This window comes from Alnus glutinosa, chromosome 4, assembly GCF_958979055.1.
Source record: "Alnus glutinosa chromosome 4, dhAlnGlut1.1, whole genome shotgun sequence".
In the NCBI taxonomy this organism is placed as follows: Eukaryota; Viridiplantae; Streptophyta; class Magnoliopsida; order Fagales; family Betulaceae; genus Alnus; species Alnus glutinosa.
In genome coordinates, this window is record NC_084889.1 from 5,121,624 (window position 1) to 5,139,523 (window position 17,900).

Genomic DNA, 17,900 nt, shown 5'->3' on the forward strand with positions numbered 1-17,900 from the left:
ATATATAACTCCAGGGACTGAATTAACTCAAATTTAATATGCATGCAGCATCTTAATAAAATGAGGTCGATCAGGTGCATGCCACATGCACATGACACATGCCACATGAAGAAAACTGCTCTTAGTCAAAATGCCAATCTTCAAAACATGTTTTAAAAAGATCACCAGATAAGGGCTCAATATATCTAATATTAAAGGGAGAATCAAATCCAACATAACCGAAAGTCTACGTTGAGGTCCCATCTTAGTGTATTAAGGTGGAGCAATTGGAATATACATAGCATAACAAAAAATACGAAAATGAAAAATATTTGGTGGTTGATCTCAACTAATGATGCATCATGCATGTAATATTGCATGTCTCCAACCAAAAACAAGAAATTCTGTTTCCATAAATAAATGTAGAACAATTAACAGAAGTCGTTTAATAAACAATTAAGCTAAACCATTATGAGTATGAGCAACATGATGTTCAACATTAATTCCAATTGACATGCAATAGTCATAAAAATGATTGAAATAAAAATTCACTTGCATTATTCATCCGAATAGATTGAATTGGATAATCAGGAAATTGTGCCTGTAATCTAATTATTTGGACAAGAAGTCTAGAAAATGCAACACTACGAATAAAAAAGCATGTAAACATGTGATCATCTAGTTGATATATCTATTAAAACCATAAAATATCTGAATGGCCCACATGGAGGGTGAATCGGCCCACATATAACCCCTTAAATTCTTTGTAAAAATGATGAAGATTCAACAAATACCTTAGAAGGGGATGATTTGATAATAAGTTTACCTTGAAAACATGTAGCACAAGGATAATTATTTGGTAAAAGAATCTTCTGATTTTTGAAAGGATGTCCATGAGAGTTCTTAATTATTCGATTCATCATAATTGTTCCCAATGTCCAAGACGATCATGCCAAAGCATAAACATCTTTGGATTATAACACTTCTGGTGCATCACAATATGTGATTCAATTGTTCTTATTATTGTATAATACATCCCGGAAGAAAAAGCATGTAGTTTTTTCAATGTGAGCTTCTAGCCTGAAAATATTTAAGTAATAATATAAAGATATTCGTCAATGCCTTTATTAGTAGTTTCAACATGATAACCACTTAGACGAATATCCTTAAAAACTAATTAAATTTCTTCTAGATTTAGAAGAATACGAAGCATCGTTAATAATTTTTTTTTTTCTTTTGACAATATATATGATATTCACTCTTCTAGAGCCTTCAATTAGGTTTGATGAATTTGATATTGTATTGACACTAGTTTTGTTTAATATTAAATATTGAAAATTTTTCTTCTCTTGAATCATTCAATTAGTGTGACTCATGCCTCCATATATAAACAAAATATATATTAAATTTTATTACTCAAAAAGAAATGAACAAAATACAAATAAAGTTAACAATGTATACATGATATGATTAAGACATGATGAAAACATATTAATCACCAATCAAAAGATCAGTTTTTCTGTTAGAGTCTACAAATAAATTAGAAATATCAAGATGAGTAATACCCTCTCCATTTAGAATATCAAGAAAAATCGAATGATCTACAGGATTGCTGTGATTAGCAAAATTCATTTCAAATATATTTTTTTTTATTTTTTTTTTAATTTTTTATGGAGGCTTTATATAGGCTGGTCTACCAAATGTTTAGGTGTACGATAGATAGGCGACCAATATCATTTCATATCATACTTCATAGTTCTATGTAGGTTTATTTTGTAAACCTTTGTTTTCATGTTATTTCACCTTAGTGTGGTTTCACTTTTGGTGGTATGAAACATTTCTTTTGTAAGAATTATGAGTATGTTCCCATTGACTTCTGTAATTTTTTCTATCACGACCACGGTTTCCTTTATTACCAGGAAATGAGGTTTCATTTGCTTCAAAAAATGGTATAAAACCTGTTAGACGAGATTTGTGATTTTTCATTAATAACTCCTGTTTGCTCAACCACTAGAAGATAATATATTAATTCAGAATATCTTGTGAAATCACGCTCTCGATATTATTGCTGTTGCAAGAGCACATTCGAGACATGAAATATGGTATATATTATCATAAATGACTTTTTCATCACACATCTTTAATTGTGAGTTGATTTTAAATAGTGCAATTCAGGTACATCCAACCATAATAAGCTTTTGGGAGGATAACTGTTTTCTAGTGCTCGTATCTCTCCCTTAAACTATTTCACAAAGTCAAGGTATTCATTTTTTTTTTTTTAATTCATCACGCAGATGATGACGAAGAAAAATCATTACTTTAGCGCGATTGATTCTGCTGGGATGCTTGATTTTCTTTATTAATAGTATTTCCAAGATTTATAACATCAATATTCATAGCATTATAATGATAATATTTTAGTTCATATTAATTTCACATAGATCATAAGATTCATATGTTTAATTAAAACAGGGGTAATTGCACTGTTGGTCCCTAGGGTTCGCTATAATTATTTTTTACTCATTGTGGTTCAAAAAGTTCATGGGAGGTCTTCGTGGTAAACAATAATTATGAAGGCCTCCCTGGACCAATTTTCCACCAATCAAGTTAACAGATTCCGTTAGTTAGTTACGTCACATCCAATAGGAAGCCGACACGTGTTCATTACAATAAAAAAAATATATATATATATATAAAAAAAAAAAATTTTTTTTTTTAAAAATAATAATAAAAAAAATTAAAACAAAGGGTTGGCTGCCCACCGGCGTAATCTGGGGCGGAGCTACCCTAGGCCTTGGGGGGGCTGAGGTCTCCCCCTAAAAAAAAAAAATCTAAAATATATATATATATATATATATTAATTTTTTACCCCTAATTTTTATTTTTTTTAGTTTTGACTCCCACAATATATATATATATATATATATATATATATTTATTTTAATTTGGTCTCCCAAATCCTAAATCCTAGCTCCGCCCCTTGGTGTAATCCTTTATTAATTTAAGCATCAGAGGCTCCTCAGTTTGCTAGGAGCCGGTATCATTCTAATGACCTTTTCCTCATTTTGTAGGAACCCCATTTAATCCAGCCGTGCAAAAATTTTCTTCAAAAGATGTCGAATGCAATACCTGTGACCGTCAATGGTAATTAGCCAATAAAGTTATATTGAGAATAATCTAAAACTTTAAAAATGATAAAACTCGAATTTGAATGACAAGGAAAAAGGGCACATGCAGCTTCCATCTTATTTCACTTCGAAGCAAACTACATCGTACTGTGGATAAGTGTGATTAATTTGTTGAGTTCTGCCAGTAATATTTAGAGCAAAGATATGGTGTTCTTAATTTGCTCCTTAATAATGTATTAGGATCTTCTCCCGTTCAAGGGAACTCGAGAGTATCCATTTTGGGACAAAAATGCCCCTGCATTATAAGGGATCGAATACTTTTCAGTTCCTTAAACTGGAGATCGATGATCTGTTTTCGTTAACAATGGTTAATGAGTTCTATTGAGTAAGGAGCTTGTTGGCAATTCCATGAAGCCAAATCCCCAAAAAATTAGGTTAAAATGTAATCAGATTATTTACATTAAAAGGTAGCTAGTGGGACCTTAATTAAGTCACGAGAGCTGGAATTCAGGGAACCTATTTTTTATTTTTATTTTTTTAGATACTGAATTCAGGGGAACCTAGAATGTGGAAGACACATGCTACTGCTCATGAGAACTGGAATACAGGGGACCTTGGAATGTGAAAGAAACATGCTACTGGCACACTTCCGTACTAAACAAGCATGTTTTTTCTTTTTTTATTTATTTAGAAAAGAATGTTAACAATATATATATATATAGAGGTTTTTGGAACTTATCAACTCTGGTAAAACTGAAAAAAAAAAGGATTAGAAAAAAATAAATTAAGATATATTTGGTGTCTCGGAAAACTTGAAGAGTCTAGTTTTATCGAGCAAAGAATTTTCTTTGAAAATATAGTCATCTAATAAAATTACATTAATCCATACACAATTTGCAACTAGAACTTGAAACATTAATCCAATCATATGAGTAAACTTGGCCAAGGAATAAGAATATGTTGTTAATCCCATGATCATCATGAACATGGAAAATTCAAAGTAAAATTCCTAAAAATAATAAAAAAAATAAATAAGATTCTGATAATTAATTTGCTCATCCACCTATGCTTCTAGAGCTCAAAAGTAGGGTGGGGGAGAGTCGTCTCATCTTTCTCGTAATTAGAGATCAAAAGTTAATTATCCCAAACCTAAAAAAAGTTGTCCCATCTCATCATGTAAGTTTGAATGACATCCCTTGGTCCACAAGCTTTACATGCATGCTTCGAATGCAAGAATTGGACTTTATCACACCTACTCACATGGAACACTTCTAGAAATGGTTCACAGGGACAAGGTGGACGACAAATGTGAGCTAATCGGGGTTTATGTTTGGGGGTGAACTGGTGAAGGTTATATATATATGTCGGTCGGAAAATCTAATATTTTTTTTTAGTATTTACATTCTTATAAATGTGATGTCTAAAAATCTGAATTTCTGAGAATGTGACTTAACTCACGTTTGAGAATTATTAGGAATTGAATGTGAATAAACTGACTTATGTGTAACTGTTGTAAGTAATTTCCCATGCATTTTGAGAGGGAGTTTTTAAGTCAGTTCAAGCTAGGGAAACAGTTTTGTAAGATTTGAAAATTGAGATGTTTAACGTGCCTTTTTAATAGAAAAGCATGGATTAGGGAATTCATATATTTCCATTTCCAACAAAAGACAGTCGAGAGAGAATTAATTCAAATACTCACAAGTATTTGGATTTCTTTTACATAAGTGTAACCAATTGAACATGGTTTATATTTTTAGAATTCTCATAAATCCTAAAAGAGTACTCCGTTTGAACGCGATTAGGGTTTATGCTTATGTTTGTATTGCTTTTTAGAAAATATCCATATATATTGACATTAATTTAATTAAACACAGACATTAAGGATGGGGGCAACTTGGCTTAGATTTGATTGACAATGTCATTAACTTTGAAAAATTTGCTGAGGAAACAATTTGTTTGACAATTAAGACATACAAAGGAAAATGAGATCTTTTTTTTTTTTTAATTAGAAACAAAATAAATCATATGATGATGACAATTTTCCCGAAAGATAAGATCGAAGGTTGACCTTTAATCCGATTAAAAATGTAAGTGAGACTTGTATTTCTTGGTTTAAGGAAGATGCATGGTTTGACAAAAATATTTTTACATTTTATTTTCTAAGGTAATTAATGATCGAAACATTAATTTACTTAATTGGTTTTAGATCTGCATGTGGCTGACGTGTCATGGTTCAAGCCCTTCCAATACTTCTTGATTTTTGTTTTGTGTGTTTTGATCATGGTGTACGTACAGCGCTAGCTGTATTATATTATTTCGTACGTATGTAAACTTAATTAATTTTGTAAGATTATTTTAGAAGAAAAAGATTCGATCAGTTGAAAGTCTACGTGGGTGACAATCGAGGGGGAAACATCACTTTTTGGGCCGGCCGGCCTGCAAATTAGTATTATATCAAAACTATTGCTAATTAATTAAACATTTAGTCACTTTAGGTACGATTTGGCTACATTTTCACATATCCTCTCCATAGGACAGGAAAACCTCATGCACGTAGGAACTAACTAGCTCTGAGGGGAGAGGGAGAGAGAGAGAGAGAGAGAGATTTGTACACATGCACGTACATAGGACAAGAGTTAATTAGATCAAAACATGAATATATATGGCTCTAAAACTAAAAGTGAAAGTTACTGTTGATTGTAGAGATCACTATAATTGAGTTGAGAGATCGAGATCGAGATCGAGAATGCATGAGAGGATATATAACACGTGGAGTGATATTCGATCTGGAATAATTGTAAGGACTGATCTTCAAAAGATTAATCCAAGGAGATTTGCCAAATTACTTTTGAACTTTAATTTGTCTATTAATTACTTTAATTAATTAATTTGTTTAGTTCAATGAATCTCATAACTTGAAGATCATGGATCGAAGATATATACCAAAAGTAAGTGTCGTAGTGTGTAATCACTTGAATGAAAATCATGTTATCTTTCTATGATGTTTGCACCAAAAGATGATTTGGATTGCTAATCATTAGCACGTACTCCAGCCATCTCTAGGCTTCGCGATCGATCGAGTTGACTGACTCATTTGTCTCCAAGCAAATGGAGATGAATTAATGGCAAATGATTTAATTAATTATTATATCCTTAAGAAAAAAAAAGGTAAAAGGTATTAGAATTGAAGGGCAAGTATATTTAATATTTTTTCATGTGAACCATTTTCCATAACATCGATCAAGATCGAGTTACATTATAAAGACACATCAAAATCAAAGAATATATAATTGAGGGCTGGTGGTGCTATAATTAAAGGTTTTCAAGGCAACGTTGCCCTCGAGGGGAGGACTCTTGGTGAGATGCTACTGGCTGAAAGTGCACCATTTTGTGCTATGCACATGCAGGCAAAGGTTAGGCCACATATAGAACACCGAGCATTTATAATTCAGTATGGGATAGGGACGACGGCGATCGAAAACCAATTTGTACATTCATAAATGAGGCTCTATTTGTCCTTGATTCTTTTAATTTGGTCCATTTTCAAGAGTGTCCTATGACCAAGGTAACTCTCTGCATTCAAGATTGAAACAAGCTAGTCAAATTAAAATTTATTTATTATTTCTTCTTCTTATCCTTCTTCTTTTTTTTTTTTTTTTATTTTTTTTTTGGCAAGAACATTTGAGGGAAAATGATGTTCTTACATATTTATGTTTGCAAAAGGTCAGCAAAGTTGATGGCAACTGATGATCAGCTTATAGTTGTCACTTTGCTTTGAATCCAGAGGCCTGCAAAATGGATGATATGTGTCACTATGTGATTTCAAAAGCATGTTTTCTTTCTTTCTTCTTTTTTTTTTTTTCTGGCTAATTTCTTCCTAATTTTTTTTCCCCCCCCCCCCCCCCCCCCCATTTAACCCATATTGAATCGAAAAAATAAAATAAATATTCCTCTTTTTTTTTTTTTTTTGGGGGGGGGGGGGGGGGGGGGGGTAGGTCCTTTTACATGAATGGAAATTTATATTTATAAAAAGTATATATTCTTTAAAAAAAACTCCTCTTTTACTATGTTAATAATAGATCACATATATAAATTCAAAAAGAAAAATAATAATAACAATAGTGGAAATTTTAAACGACGGCATTAGAGTTAACTAATTTAATTAGTTTATTTTTTCTACTGATTCCATCCTTCGGTACACAAATATAGGAAGAGATTAAATTTTTTTGCTTAAAGTAGTGATTAAAACTTGATTAGAACTAAATGCGAATTGGAGAAATTAGGTTGAATTTGAGTAATGCTAGAAAGAGGATTAGAGTCCTCTTTGTATCGATCCTTCCAAATGTCATGTAATTTTTAAAATTATTATTGAATTAATTGAGTTAATCATTATAAAATTTTAATTCAATAATAATTTTAAAATCCACCCAAAAACATTTCCATATTTATAATTTCAATGCAAATACGTACGTATCTCCTAATCTCCTTATGCATGAATTTATGAGAGCTAGAAAAGGTCGTAGTACTAGTTATTGCCCATCCAGTACGTAAAGCAACCTTAATATATATACATTAAATTAGAAACCTATTAATTTAAAGAAAAACATTTCATCTTTCTTTTTCTTTTTTCTTTTTCATTTTATTTTTATCTTTCAAACTCGAGTTTACAAAGATTTTAAATTTAAGACTGTTGTCTATTTTTTCCTGGAGTAAATAACAAAAATACAACTATGTCTGTTCTATTTAAAATTTAAAAAATTATAAACAAGAAACAAAGAAAAAAAAAAAATTAAACAAAGCGAGGTGGCTGCGACCCACCCCTCTACCTGGGTAGGCCATGTTTTTTTTTCTTTTATTTTTTAATTTCTTTAATTTTTGATAGAAATAACATAATTGTATTTTCATATTATTTGAGAAAAAATGGAAGAAAGTTTCAGATTTACATAAAATCAAATATTAAATAGACCAAATTGAAAACTGAGGTTTAAAAGACAAAATGGAGAAAAGCACAAAAAATTTTCCTTTAATTTTAAAATGGCCCACAAGTATTTTAAGATTGCTTAAAGTTAGACTAGATTTCTCATGACAATTCTACCCATGTGTTTCCGATTTGATTTTTTTTTTTTTTTAAAAAAGAAAGTTAATTTGCAGTAAGAGAAGCTTTACATACATATTTGTGATTTTGTTAACACCCAAGCCAAATCACCTCTTCCTTTTTTTTTGACATGCAAATCACCTCTTCCTATGAGCTTACGTACATACCAGTATTATTTATTTATTTATTTATTTTTAATTAATTAATTAATTTTTTCTTTCAATGGTTGGGTTACAAAATAGGTACTGTACACCTTTTTTCCCCTTGAAACCTCTATCTCTGGTGCGAGCAAGATTGGATACTAAATTTTATGTCAATCAATATCATTCTTTCTTTGGTCCAACCGTTGGGCAATACAGTGTGGGTAACCCTACCCTCCCTTCCCCTGTAAATCATCCATCTGGGACCCTTATATATCGTCGATTGTCCGATTGAGATATGATGCAATATCTATTATTTGAACCATTCATTTAAAATGAGCAGACTCAAATCATGACAGCATGTGATCGAAGAGAGGAGAGGCATGCAAGCCACAAAAGTTGTCATGAGGGATGGTCGAACTATCCCGGGGTCAAAGACTCAAAGGGATGCTTCAACCACCCCAACCTGGATCGTTCATATATGAAGGCCCACATTACGTACTCTAAAACCAATGTGAAGAAGTAGAAGAAGAAGAAGAAGAAGAAGAAAAGAAGAAGTGGGAGACTAGATTTGCCTCGTATCAAATTGAAGAGCCTAGAAAGATCTCAACTACTCCAAAGAGTAGGTTAATTGGTTAAATAGTTTTCAAGTTTAGAAACACTGACAAGATTGCAAACCTTGTTGATGGCAACTGAGAGAATATTGATCACCGAAAGTAAGTTTTGTAGGTAGGCCCAAGTCTCTCAAATGGTAATTTTTTCCCCTTTTCAAAGCTAGAAAGTTCCCATTCTTAGACGCTTCTACAGTCCTACTATCTCACCTCTTGCATATATATGAAAATGATGACCATAACATAAAGAGAAAAGAGTGGAAGGTGCAAACAATTGTAGAATGGAATATTTGCACTTCAGGGAGATCGATGTCGACATTTGATCCTTTCCCAACTGATGTCTCCAATAAATTCCGTAACTGGATTTGGTCAAACATATTGCTTAATTTATTGGCATCAAAATAATGAGCATCAGATACAAGTAATCTGAAGAGTCGTATACAAATAACTGTACGTCTTTATATATTAGAGTTTATCATAAGCATATTAATTTCTGAGGCACTTTGTCTATATTAGTTTGGATACTCCATAAAGTCATGCCTCTCAATGTGTTCTCACAATATCCTTTACTCTCTCAAATATATGTGCTTTGGGTTTGATTGATTGATTGATTGATTAAACCCTAGAGAACTAAAGCCATGACAAAACTTCAGGAAACGAAAAGGACAATGTGGTATCTTTGACATCTATTCGAAAATTCCAGTTCCACGTACGTGTGGTTGATGTGTTTGTTTGTGGTTTGGAAGACAGGCAAAAGATACAAGTTTTAATTTCAATTTAAGTCTAATCAGTGATTTGATAGGGTTGGGTTGGGATTGTAACAGTATTTTTGGTTTAGTTGTAATTTTGTTTTGGCTTATGGTTTTGTATTTTGTTGCCGGGCCAATATGAATAATGGAGAGTTTGTTAGGTTTTTATTGCTGGCGTATTCAATGATAAAAGTAAGGTTTAAGTAAGTCATTAAACATTTAGGTGTTATGGTGGATTCTTTAGAGTTATTTTTGTGAGTTTTATACTGGCGTCAGTAAACTGGTCCAGACGAGATTGGTCTAGATGAGCCACCAAGAGCATAGTCAGCAAGCCGTCCTGATGCGAGTGGTTCAAAGAAGCCACTTTGAGAACCATTAGCAACATGTCTTGACGTAGCTCGAGTAAGAAGTCTTACAATGTGTTGTCAACATGTCCTGACGTGATAAGTTCTAAAAAACCCATGGAGAGTATCGTCTGCAAAACTATTAGCTAGACGTTCTGACGACTTAAAATATTTAATGCTAAGACACTTAAAACCCTAGAGACATCCTGATGGGACTAACTTACACGCCCTGACGCCACTTGAAGACCTGCATAATTTCGAAGGTTTTTCACATGCAGTGTTATGGTTTTTCATCCTTTTCTCTTTTTAAGGATGTCTAAGCATGATTAGAAGATTGCTCACGTTGCTCAAGCCATAAGAGAGAGCGCTTAACTATTTTTCTTTGTGTGCCAAGAGAACTTTTGTTGAGAGCGTCTGATGTCATATTCTCTTGGAATTTGTCATTTAAACAACACTTTCATCGTCATCAACCAATTGAAGTCTACCGGTAAGTCGGTAAGGAGACCAAGAAGAATGATTGCCTAGTGAGGAGTTGGAGTAGCTACAACATGAAGCAAATGGGGGTACTTGTCGATCTGCATATAGATATCTAAGTCATTACAAAGATTGTAAGTGCACTTTGCCTGTACTATGAATCCTTCTTAATTAGTGAATTGGTTTTTTGATTTGACTGTCCTAGAGTGGTTTAGGCTTTAGCTTTGATTTGTTATTAAAAGGCCAGGTTTTTCATTTCGTCAACAAATCTGTGTTGATGTGTGATGAGTATTCTTTGTGATTGATTAACTAATTTTACTATAAATTGCTGCATAATTTTGTTGATTGTATTGGAGTCAGAACTTGCGTTTTTTATTATCCTACAATACATGTGTCAATCCCAACAAACTTTTATTTTTGAATAATGACTGATTCAAAAGTTGGTTAAGATTGACACGTAAACATTGTAATATTGTTGTGAGATAAAAAATTGATTTTTAATTAACGTTACTCTTAAAGGAAAATTTATAAGACTTAAAAGGAATTCCAAGAGAGAGAGAGAGGGAGGTGATTCTCAGTTATACATACATTAGGGCAAAGAAGAGGAACATAGCAATATATAGCGTTTCCTTGTAGCCAAAGATCGAGAAAAGAAATAAAGGAACCATTAGTCCAAAAGCCAATAGAAAGAACTCAATTACAGATAAAATAAAGTCAAAAGAAGAAGAAGAAGAAGAAACCATTTCGGAGAAATGGAAAACCCACCAAAGATTGCGAACAAGAAATGCGCGTTAATATCCATTATCTTCGATCAGTCTATTTTCCACCAAATCTTGAAATTAAATAAGACAGAACCTAGATGAGGAAAGCCCCTCAAAAACCTGATAACAATTAGCTTAAAAATAACAAAGAAAATTCAATGCAAACATCCTATGATAGGTATTGTCGTTTTGGTGAATTGGTTTATATATATATTATATATATACAACGGTACATATGCAGATGTCATTATTAACTATGTCCGCATTCGCTTATGCAGATAGTTATATATGGTTTATAAACCCCCGCCCTACTTGAAGCAGATGTTCACTAGCTGCATGCTAACAAAATAAGTTGAATGCTCAAGAGTCAAGACGTTTCTTGCAACCATGCATGAGACATTGATAATATATAGCAGTTTTATTTAACGGAAACACTGATAATGCTATATATGCCTATATGCATTTTTTTTAGATCTTGGAGGTCAAATTTTTATGTTTTAGAAAAGAGTAATCTTATATATATATACACCACATTTTTATTTTATAATTAATTATCTCAAATTGTTGAAATGATAATCTCAACCAACCTTTATATCAATCATTGTTAAAAAAAAAAAAAAGGGTTCGTTGGAATGTTGGATTGCAATGTCAACATCGATCGTGGTATAGTTGTGAGATAAAAATATTGTATATAACATTACTCTTTATAAAAAAAAAATCAAGATATTATGTTTTATATATATATATTTGGAGTATCCAAAGGTTTTTCAATTTTTTTGAGGATCATGGTATTTTTTTTTTCAAAATTTGGGAAGCTGAAAGTATTTTTTTCAGTTTTTTGAAAGAGTAAATATACCACATTTTAATCCCATAATTATTTTACAATGCTGATGTAACAGTTCTAACTAACCATTGAATTTTTATTACAATATTTGATCCAAGGGTTGGTCGTGACTGACACGTCAACATTATGTAATAGTTATGAGATACAAATATAATTTCTAACATTACTCTTTTTTAAAAATGTCATGAGTAGTATTTTTAATTTTTAAAAGGAAAAATAGAGGATTCTTCAAATTTTTGAAAACTCATGGCCTAACTAACCCCCTCCCTTCACCTATGTGTAGCAGATAATATGATCCTTTCTATTTCACTTGAAATTGAAATGAATCATTTCATTATCCAGATAGAATATCACATCATTTAACAATATATATGTAAATATGTTGTTACATCATTTAAATTTTATAAATAACGTGACATCTTATACACGATAAAATGCTATAAAACTTTATTTGTACCATAGAATAATTCTACTTTATTTCACCGGTTGGTGTGGAGTACGTAGTGGATGATCGCCGTGGGACGCTGTCATAGTGTCATATATGGTGATCATAAAATTAGTACTAATTCTAATTCATAAAAACTAATCTTAAAATAATCCTAATCCTTATTAGATAAAACCCAAATTAACAGTCTAGCTCCCTGATCAACTGCTACGTATACGTACCTTAATATCAGTGTCTCATGGTATAGAAGCATCTCAGGGTGCTGAGTCAAAAGGAAATCAAACCCACAGAAAAAGAAATTAAACAAATCCTACTGATTAGAAAAAAAAGGCAAATGTGCGCATTACACAAGGAAATTCGACCATTACAGCAGCAAGAGACAAATCACAAAAGGCAAACGTGCGCACTAACCTTATTGTTTTGTAACCGGCCACGGCATCTGCTTCAAGTGTTTCTTTCTCTGTATAAACCCACTCGCTTCTGGTGCTGCACCGCTCATCCCATTGCCATTTGCAAAGAAACTTGCGCGGCCTTCATATCTGCTTCTACTCTCTATCTATCTCTTTGCCCACAAACGTATGTCTACCAAAAGTAAGGAAGACTTATCCCGCCCTACTATATCTCGATCTGTCTTGTTTCACCATTTTGTAGAAAATAGACTGAAGACAATGGATATTAATGCGCATTTCTTCTTTGGAATCTTTGGTGGGTTTTCAGTTTCTTCCAAAATGGTTTCTTCTTTTGCCTTCATTTTATCTGTTGAAGTTCTTTCTCTTGGCTTTTGGACTAATGGTTCGTCTGTTTCTTTTTCTTTGGCTACAAGGAAACGTTACTGCTACGCTAGCTCCTCTTCTTGGCCCCAATGTACGTATCGATATTTTCCACTTTTGACTGTCTATATCATTTCTCCCCCAAAAGGTATTGATATGTACATATCACATGAGCCTCCAAGTTATTATATTTAGTATGTTGTTATGTGATTGTTATTTAGTTGGACGATCTAACAATGAGAATTAACCTTTCGATTAATAAAGATTTATACGAAAGAAAAATTAAGGGTTGATTTACGTTGTCACATCATTCCATTTAAGTTGAATTGAAAGAATGACAGTCGTATAACAATTAGTCTACTTAAAAGAATCTCTAGCAAGCCTTTCAAATGGCTCATAATAATTATATTGAGCTATTATAAATCACTTTACTCCTCCGGCATATACTTTAAAATAAAGTATTTTTATCCATTTTGTTACCGTGAAAGTTCATTGTAGCACACTTTTGTCATTTTTTTATTCTTTTTTCTCCTCTCTCTCCCTCTCCCTCTCCCTCAACTTTCATAAGAAAAAATACATTGAAAAACAATATTTAAAGAAAGTAAAGAGTATGATAGATAATTTGTTAGAATTTGTATTGAAAAATTAGTAGCTAAATTTATTTATTTATTTTTTTTTAAAAAAAATATGTATTTTGAGTAGCTAAAATTAGATGCTCTTACAAATAATATTACTCTATTATTTAACTAAAGCTAACAATCATATTTTTATCTTATATCTATTTCACAATACTGACTTGACACTATATTTTCAAAGATCTGCTCAATCTTTGTTCAAAAAAAAAAAAAAAAAATCTGCTCATTCTGACATACAATTTAGAACGATAAATCGTTATATTATTATTATTATTATTGTTATTAAACGAATTGTGAAAAAATTGTGGTACTTATCGTAGGATTACTTTTAAGAGGATCATAAGGCACAAGTCGACAGAAGAGTTTTCTGGCATTCCATACCTGATGTCCTTGCTCAGTTGCCTCCTTTTCGGATGGTAACCTTCTCCTTTCTTCAATAAACAAGAAGAAGAATAATGTTTGATGTTGCTAATTCAAAAGGCTCAATCGGCTGAGAACACAATTAATTTTCATAATTTTCCAAACTGAAGGGAATATCTGGAAAACAAACATTTTAACCAAATTAAACTCGGCTAGAAGCTCGTCCACCCGCAAACAACACCTTATTTTCTCCACCATACCCGAACCTAACATTTCTTAAGGGCCAACCACTGCTGACTTATGGTTATGCCGGTCACTCTTAATCACTCGCTCCTTTATTCATTTTATATGATTATCTTTCTGTCTGACGTTGTCATTGTTGTTACTGCTGAAATTAATATTATGCTTATTGTCGATTGTGTTCATATTGCCCTTTGTTTCTTTGTGGGATCTTGGGTTTTAGTATTATGTAGGCATACAGTGCCCTAGTAGCCAAAAATCACTAAAAGTTGAGATTTTCAAGCTTCACTCCCTCTAATGATCTTTTTGCATCTCTTTTTTAAATCGATCATTGAACCTACGTGTAGATCTTACAGATCAAATGGTTGATTTTAAAAAAGATGTACAAAAGATGTAGAACCATCAAGTTTCGACCATCTAATAGTTTCATATGGCCGGTCGCAACCAAAAAATGCCCTAACAGCCTTTTTTTATTTTTTAATTTTTTCTAGTTTAATCTAAGGAAAATGTTACATGGGGATCCTTACCACTTCTCCTGATCCTAAAAGGAAGAAAAAGTGATTGATCCTATAAAAGAAAAATGGATGGGCTCCTCAACGATAGACTCCGCCAAAACAAATCAAAACAGTACTAAAATTTATACTCAAAAGAAGTTGTGAAAATATCCCACTAATTTTTTTTCCCCTTTTGGAACTCCATAACATTTATAGTTTAGTTCAAACTGTAGTGATTAATTTTCGTTGTCTAATCACTGAATTTTCACTAGAAAAAAATGTTACAATAACAGGTATGGCCTTCCATTTGTATCCCCTCACAATTTTTTATTATCAACAATCAGTCTCGCCGGTGCAGCAATCGAGTTCATATACGTGGTGATCTTCATCCTATATGCCCCCAAGAACGAGAAGGCTAAGATTTGGGGATCCAGACAATTGTGCTCACTATGTTATCAGCCGTGGACTTAGTGTAAAAGTTTATGGGCCTTACTCACTCTCAAAAGACGCCTTGAGAGTGAATGAATGTCCATGACTTATAAAGTCTACAAGACAATAATCTCTTAGCAATGTGGGACAATTTAACACGTCCCCTCACGTGTGGCATCTTTAGCCAAACACGTGTTCAACAACGGGAGGGAAAGGCCTATCATTGTCAAATGAACCTGCTCTAATACCATGTAAAAGTCTATGGACTTTACTCACTCTCAAAAGACGCCTTGAGAGAGAATGAGTGTACGTGACTTATAAAGTCTACAAGACAATAATCTCTTAGTAATGTGGGGCATGTCCCTCTTTGCCCTGCGTGGCAACACCAGGAAACTCTTCTGTGGCCTTCTTGCTACCACATTCTCCGTCATCATGTTTGCCTCCCATCTGTCAATTATGGTAAGTTATTTCATGCTTTTGGACCGTCGCTTTTTATAAGGGCCATTTTCTAAGCAGGGTATATATTTAATTGAGAAAAATTGGCTGTGCCTCTATTGAGATGATAAATGATATATCTAATTGGGTTCCAAATTAATGTACATGCAGAGGATCGTGATTAGAACTAAGAGTGTGGAATTCATGCCATTTTTCCTGTCGCTGTCTGTGTTCTTGTGCGGCACTTCATGGTTTATCTATGGTCTACTCGGTCGTGACCCTTTTGTTTCTGTAAGTGTATGAGATGAAATTGATGGCTAAAGTTCCAATATCTGTTCCAAAGCGCGCAAGTGGCTGGTGCATGTCCTAATTTGATGAGAATGTGTTGTGTTGTGCTGTTGCAGGTGTCCAATGGCTTCGGCAGCGGTCTGGGGGCCATGCAACGTAACTGATGTTGTACTTCATCTACCGTGTCCGTGACAACAAGAAACCAACTCCTGAAGAATCTGTGGAGATGGGCCTTCCTAAACCTCATCACCAAGAGAAGAAATCCACTGCAAATGGATCAGCTCTGCAAGGGCACGACTAAAATCTCCTGTTCATATCATTGGACCACCCCCGCATCATTTTCAATAATCCTGTAATTCGTGAACCATTCGTATCAAATTCCCCTTCTGTAAGTTGTAACAAGATGCCACATAATTAACCGTGTAGAAGAATAAGATGGTAGATTGATTACGAACAAAAAGTGGGATATTTCAGTGAATCTTGTTGATTCTATTCTAGCGGAAGATGCATGCTTAAATGCTCCAAGCACGGTATGAATTTCAAGTTTACTATTTTAAAATGCGGGAGACGCCCAAAGTTGGACAAGGATCACGATCCTCTTCATTTCAGGATTTCAAAATTGATGTATCTAACTGTGTATATGATGCCATATTATTTAAAAACTAGCATATAACCCGTGTCATGCGCGGATTGTTACTAATTAAAATTGCATAGCAAATTAGAATGTTACATTTAATTTAAGAAATAAAATTAAAATTTAGGAATAAGATTGAAAATACGTAAATGTATATTGTAAATTATTTTGTAAGGAATCAAAATAAATCACATGTATTCAAATTTTTTATTTTTTTTTATATGTAATCACATTATTCAATTTTTATAGATGTTAATTCAATAGACCTTTTACACATAATATAAGAATTTACAAAAACAAAGAACAAAATAGTGTTCACAATTAACAAAAATATAGAAATAAGAATGAAAGTCTGAAAATCGCAAACTCACCATTATCAAATAATGAATAATTAACAATTTACAAACTACTAAACATTAAGCCACATATTATATTGTTAATATTATAAATATTGTAGATTACAAATTACAAATGAAAAGATAACCAAGAGTTCATTTTAAAACATTAATGTTGGACCAAATCAATCAATGATAATTTGTTTGTGAGGCTTTGTATTCTTCAATGTTTTCTTTTTAGTAGCTTTGAATCGTTTGTAAAGAACCTTGAGAGGAATTTCATCATCATCCGACTCTGTGTCTTCTGTAGGTATAGAAGAATGCAAGGAAGAATCTTGACTAAACATTTGTTCGTTTTCTATTGTCGTATTCCTTTACTTCTTTGGAGCTAGACCCCCTAAGCTTTACAGTTGGTTTCCTGTAATAAGATATCGAGTTTCATTAGAAGTTGCATATAATTATGTAGGTAAATATTGTGTAGATTTTAAGGATTCAACATATAATGCATTGTTACCTTTTAATTTAAATGTTAGCTTCTTCTGCAACTTGCGTTTCAAAGATTCTATAAACAGTATAATTTTCCTAACCTTTTTTCAAATTATATTCATTAAGTTTCAATTGGAAGACATATTCTCTGGAAATGATTGCTGTGATTTCTCTTGGCACAATTTTGTCTTTCAAATTCTGTATAAATATAACATATTGTTAAA

At 32.6% G+C, this 17,900-nt stretch overlaps 1 protein-coding gene and 1 long non-coding RNA gene across 2 annotated transcripts; both read left to right on the forward strand.

Annotated features, from left to right (window-relative positions):
• Positions 1-13,413: 13,413 nt before the first annotated feature.
• Positions 13,414-15,491, forward strand: LOC133867248 (uncharacterized). Its single transcript, XR_009900012.1, has 3 exons — positions 13,414-13,434; positions 14,296-14,391; positions 15,363-15,491. It is a non-coding gene; the product is annotated as an uncharacterized LOC133867248 (long non-coding RNA).
• Positions 15,492-15,846: 355 nt separating this feature from the next.
• Positions 15,847-16,629, forward strand: LOC133866054 (bidirectional sugar transporter SWEET1-like). Its single transcript, XM_062302620.1, is given in 4 exon segments — positions 15,847-15,957; positions 16,105-16,224; positions 16,338-16,376; positions 16,379-16,629. Coding segments are annotated over 4 exon segments (414 nt in total). The 3' UTR covers positions 16,523-16,629.
• The last annotated feature ends 1,271 nt before the right edge of the window (positions 16,630-17,900 follow it).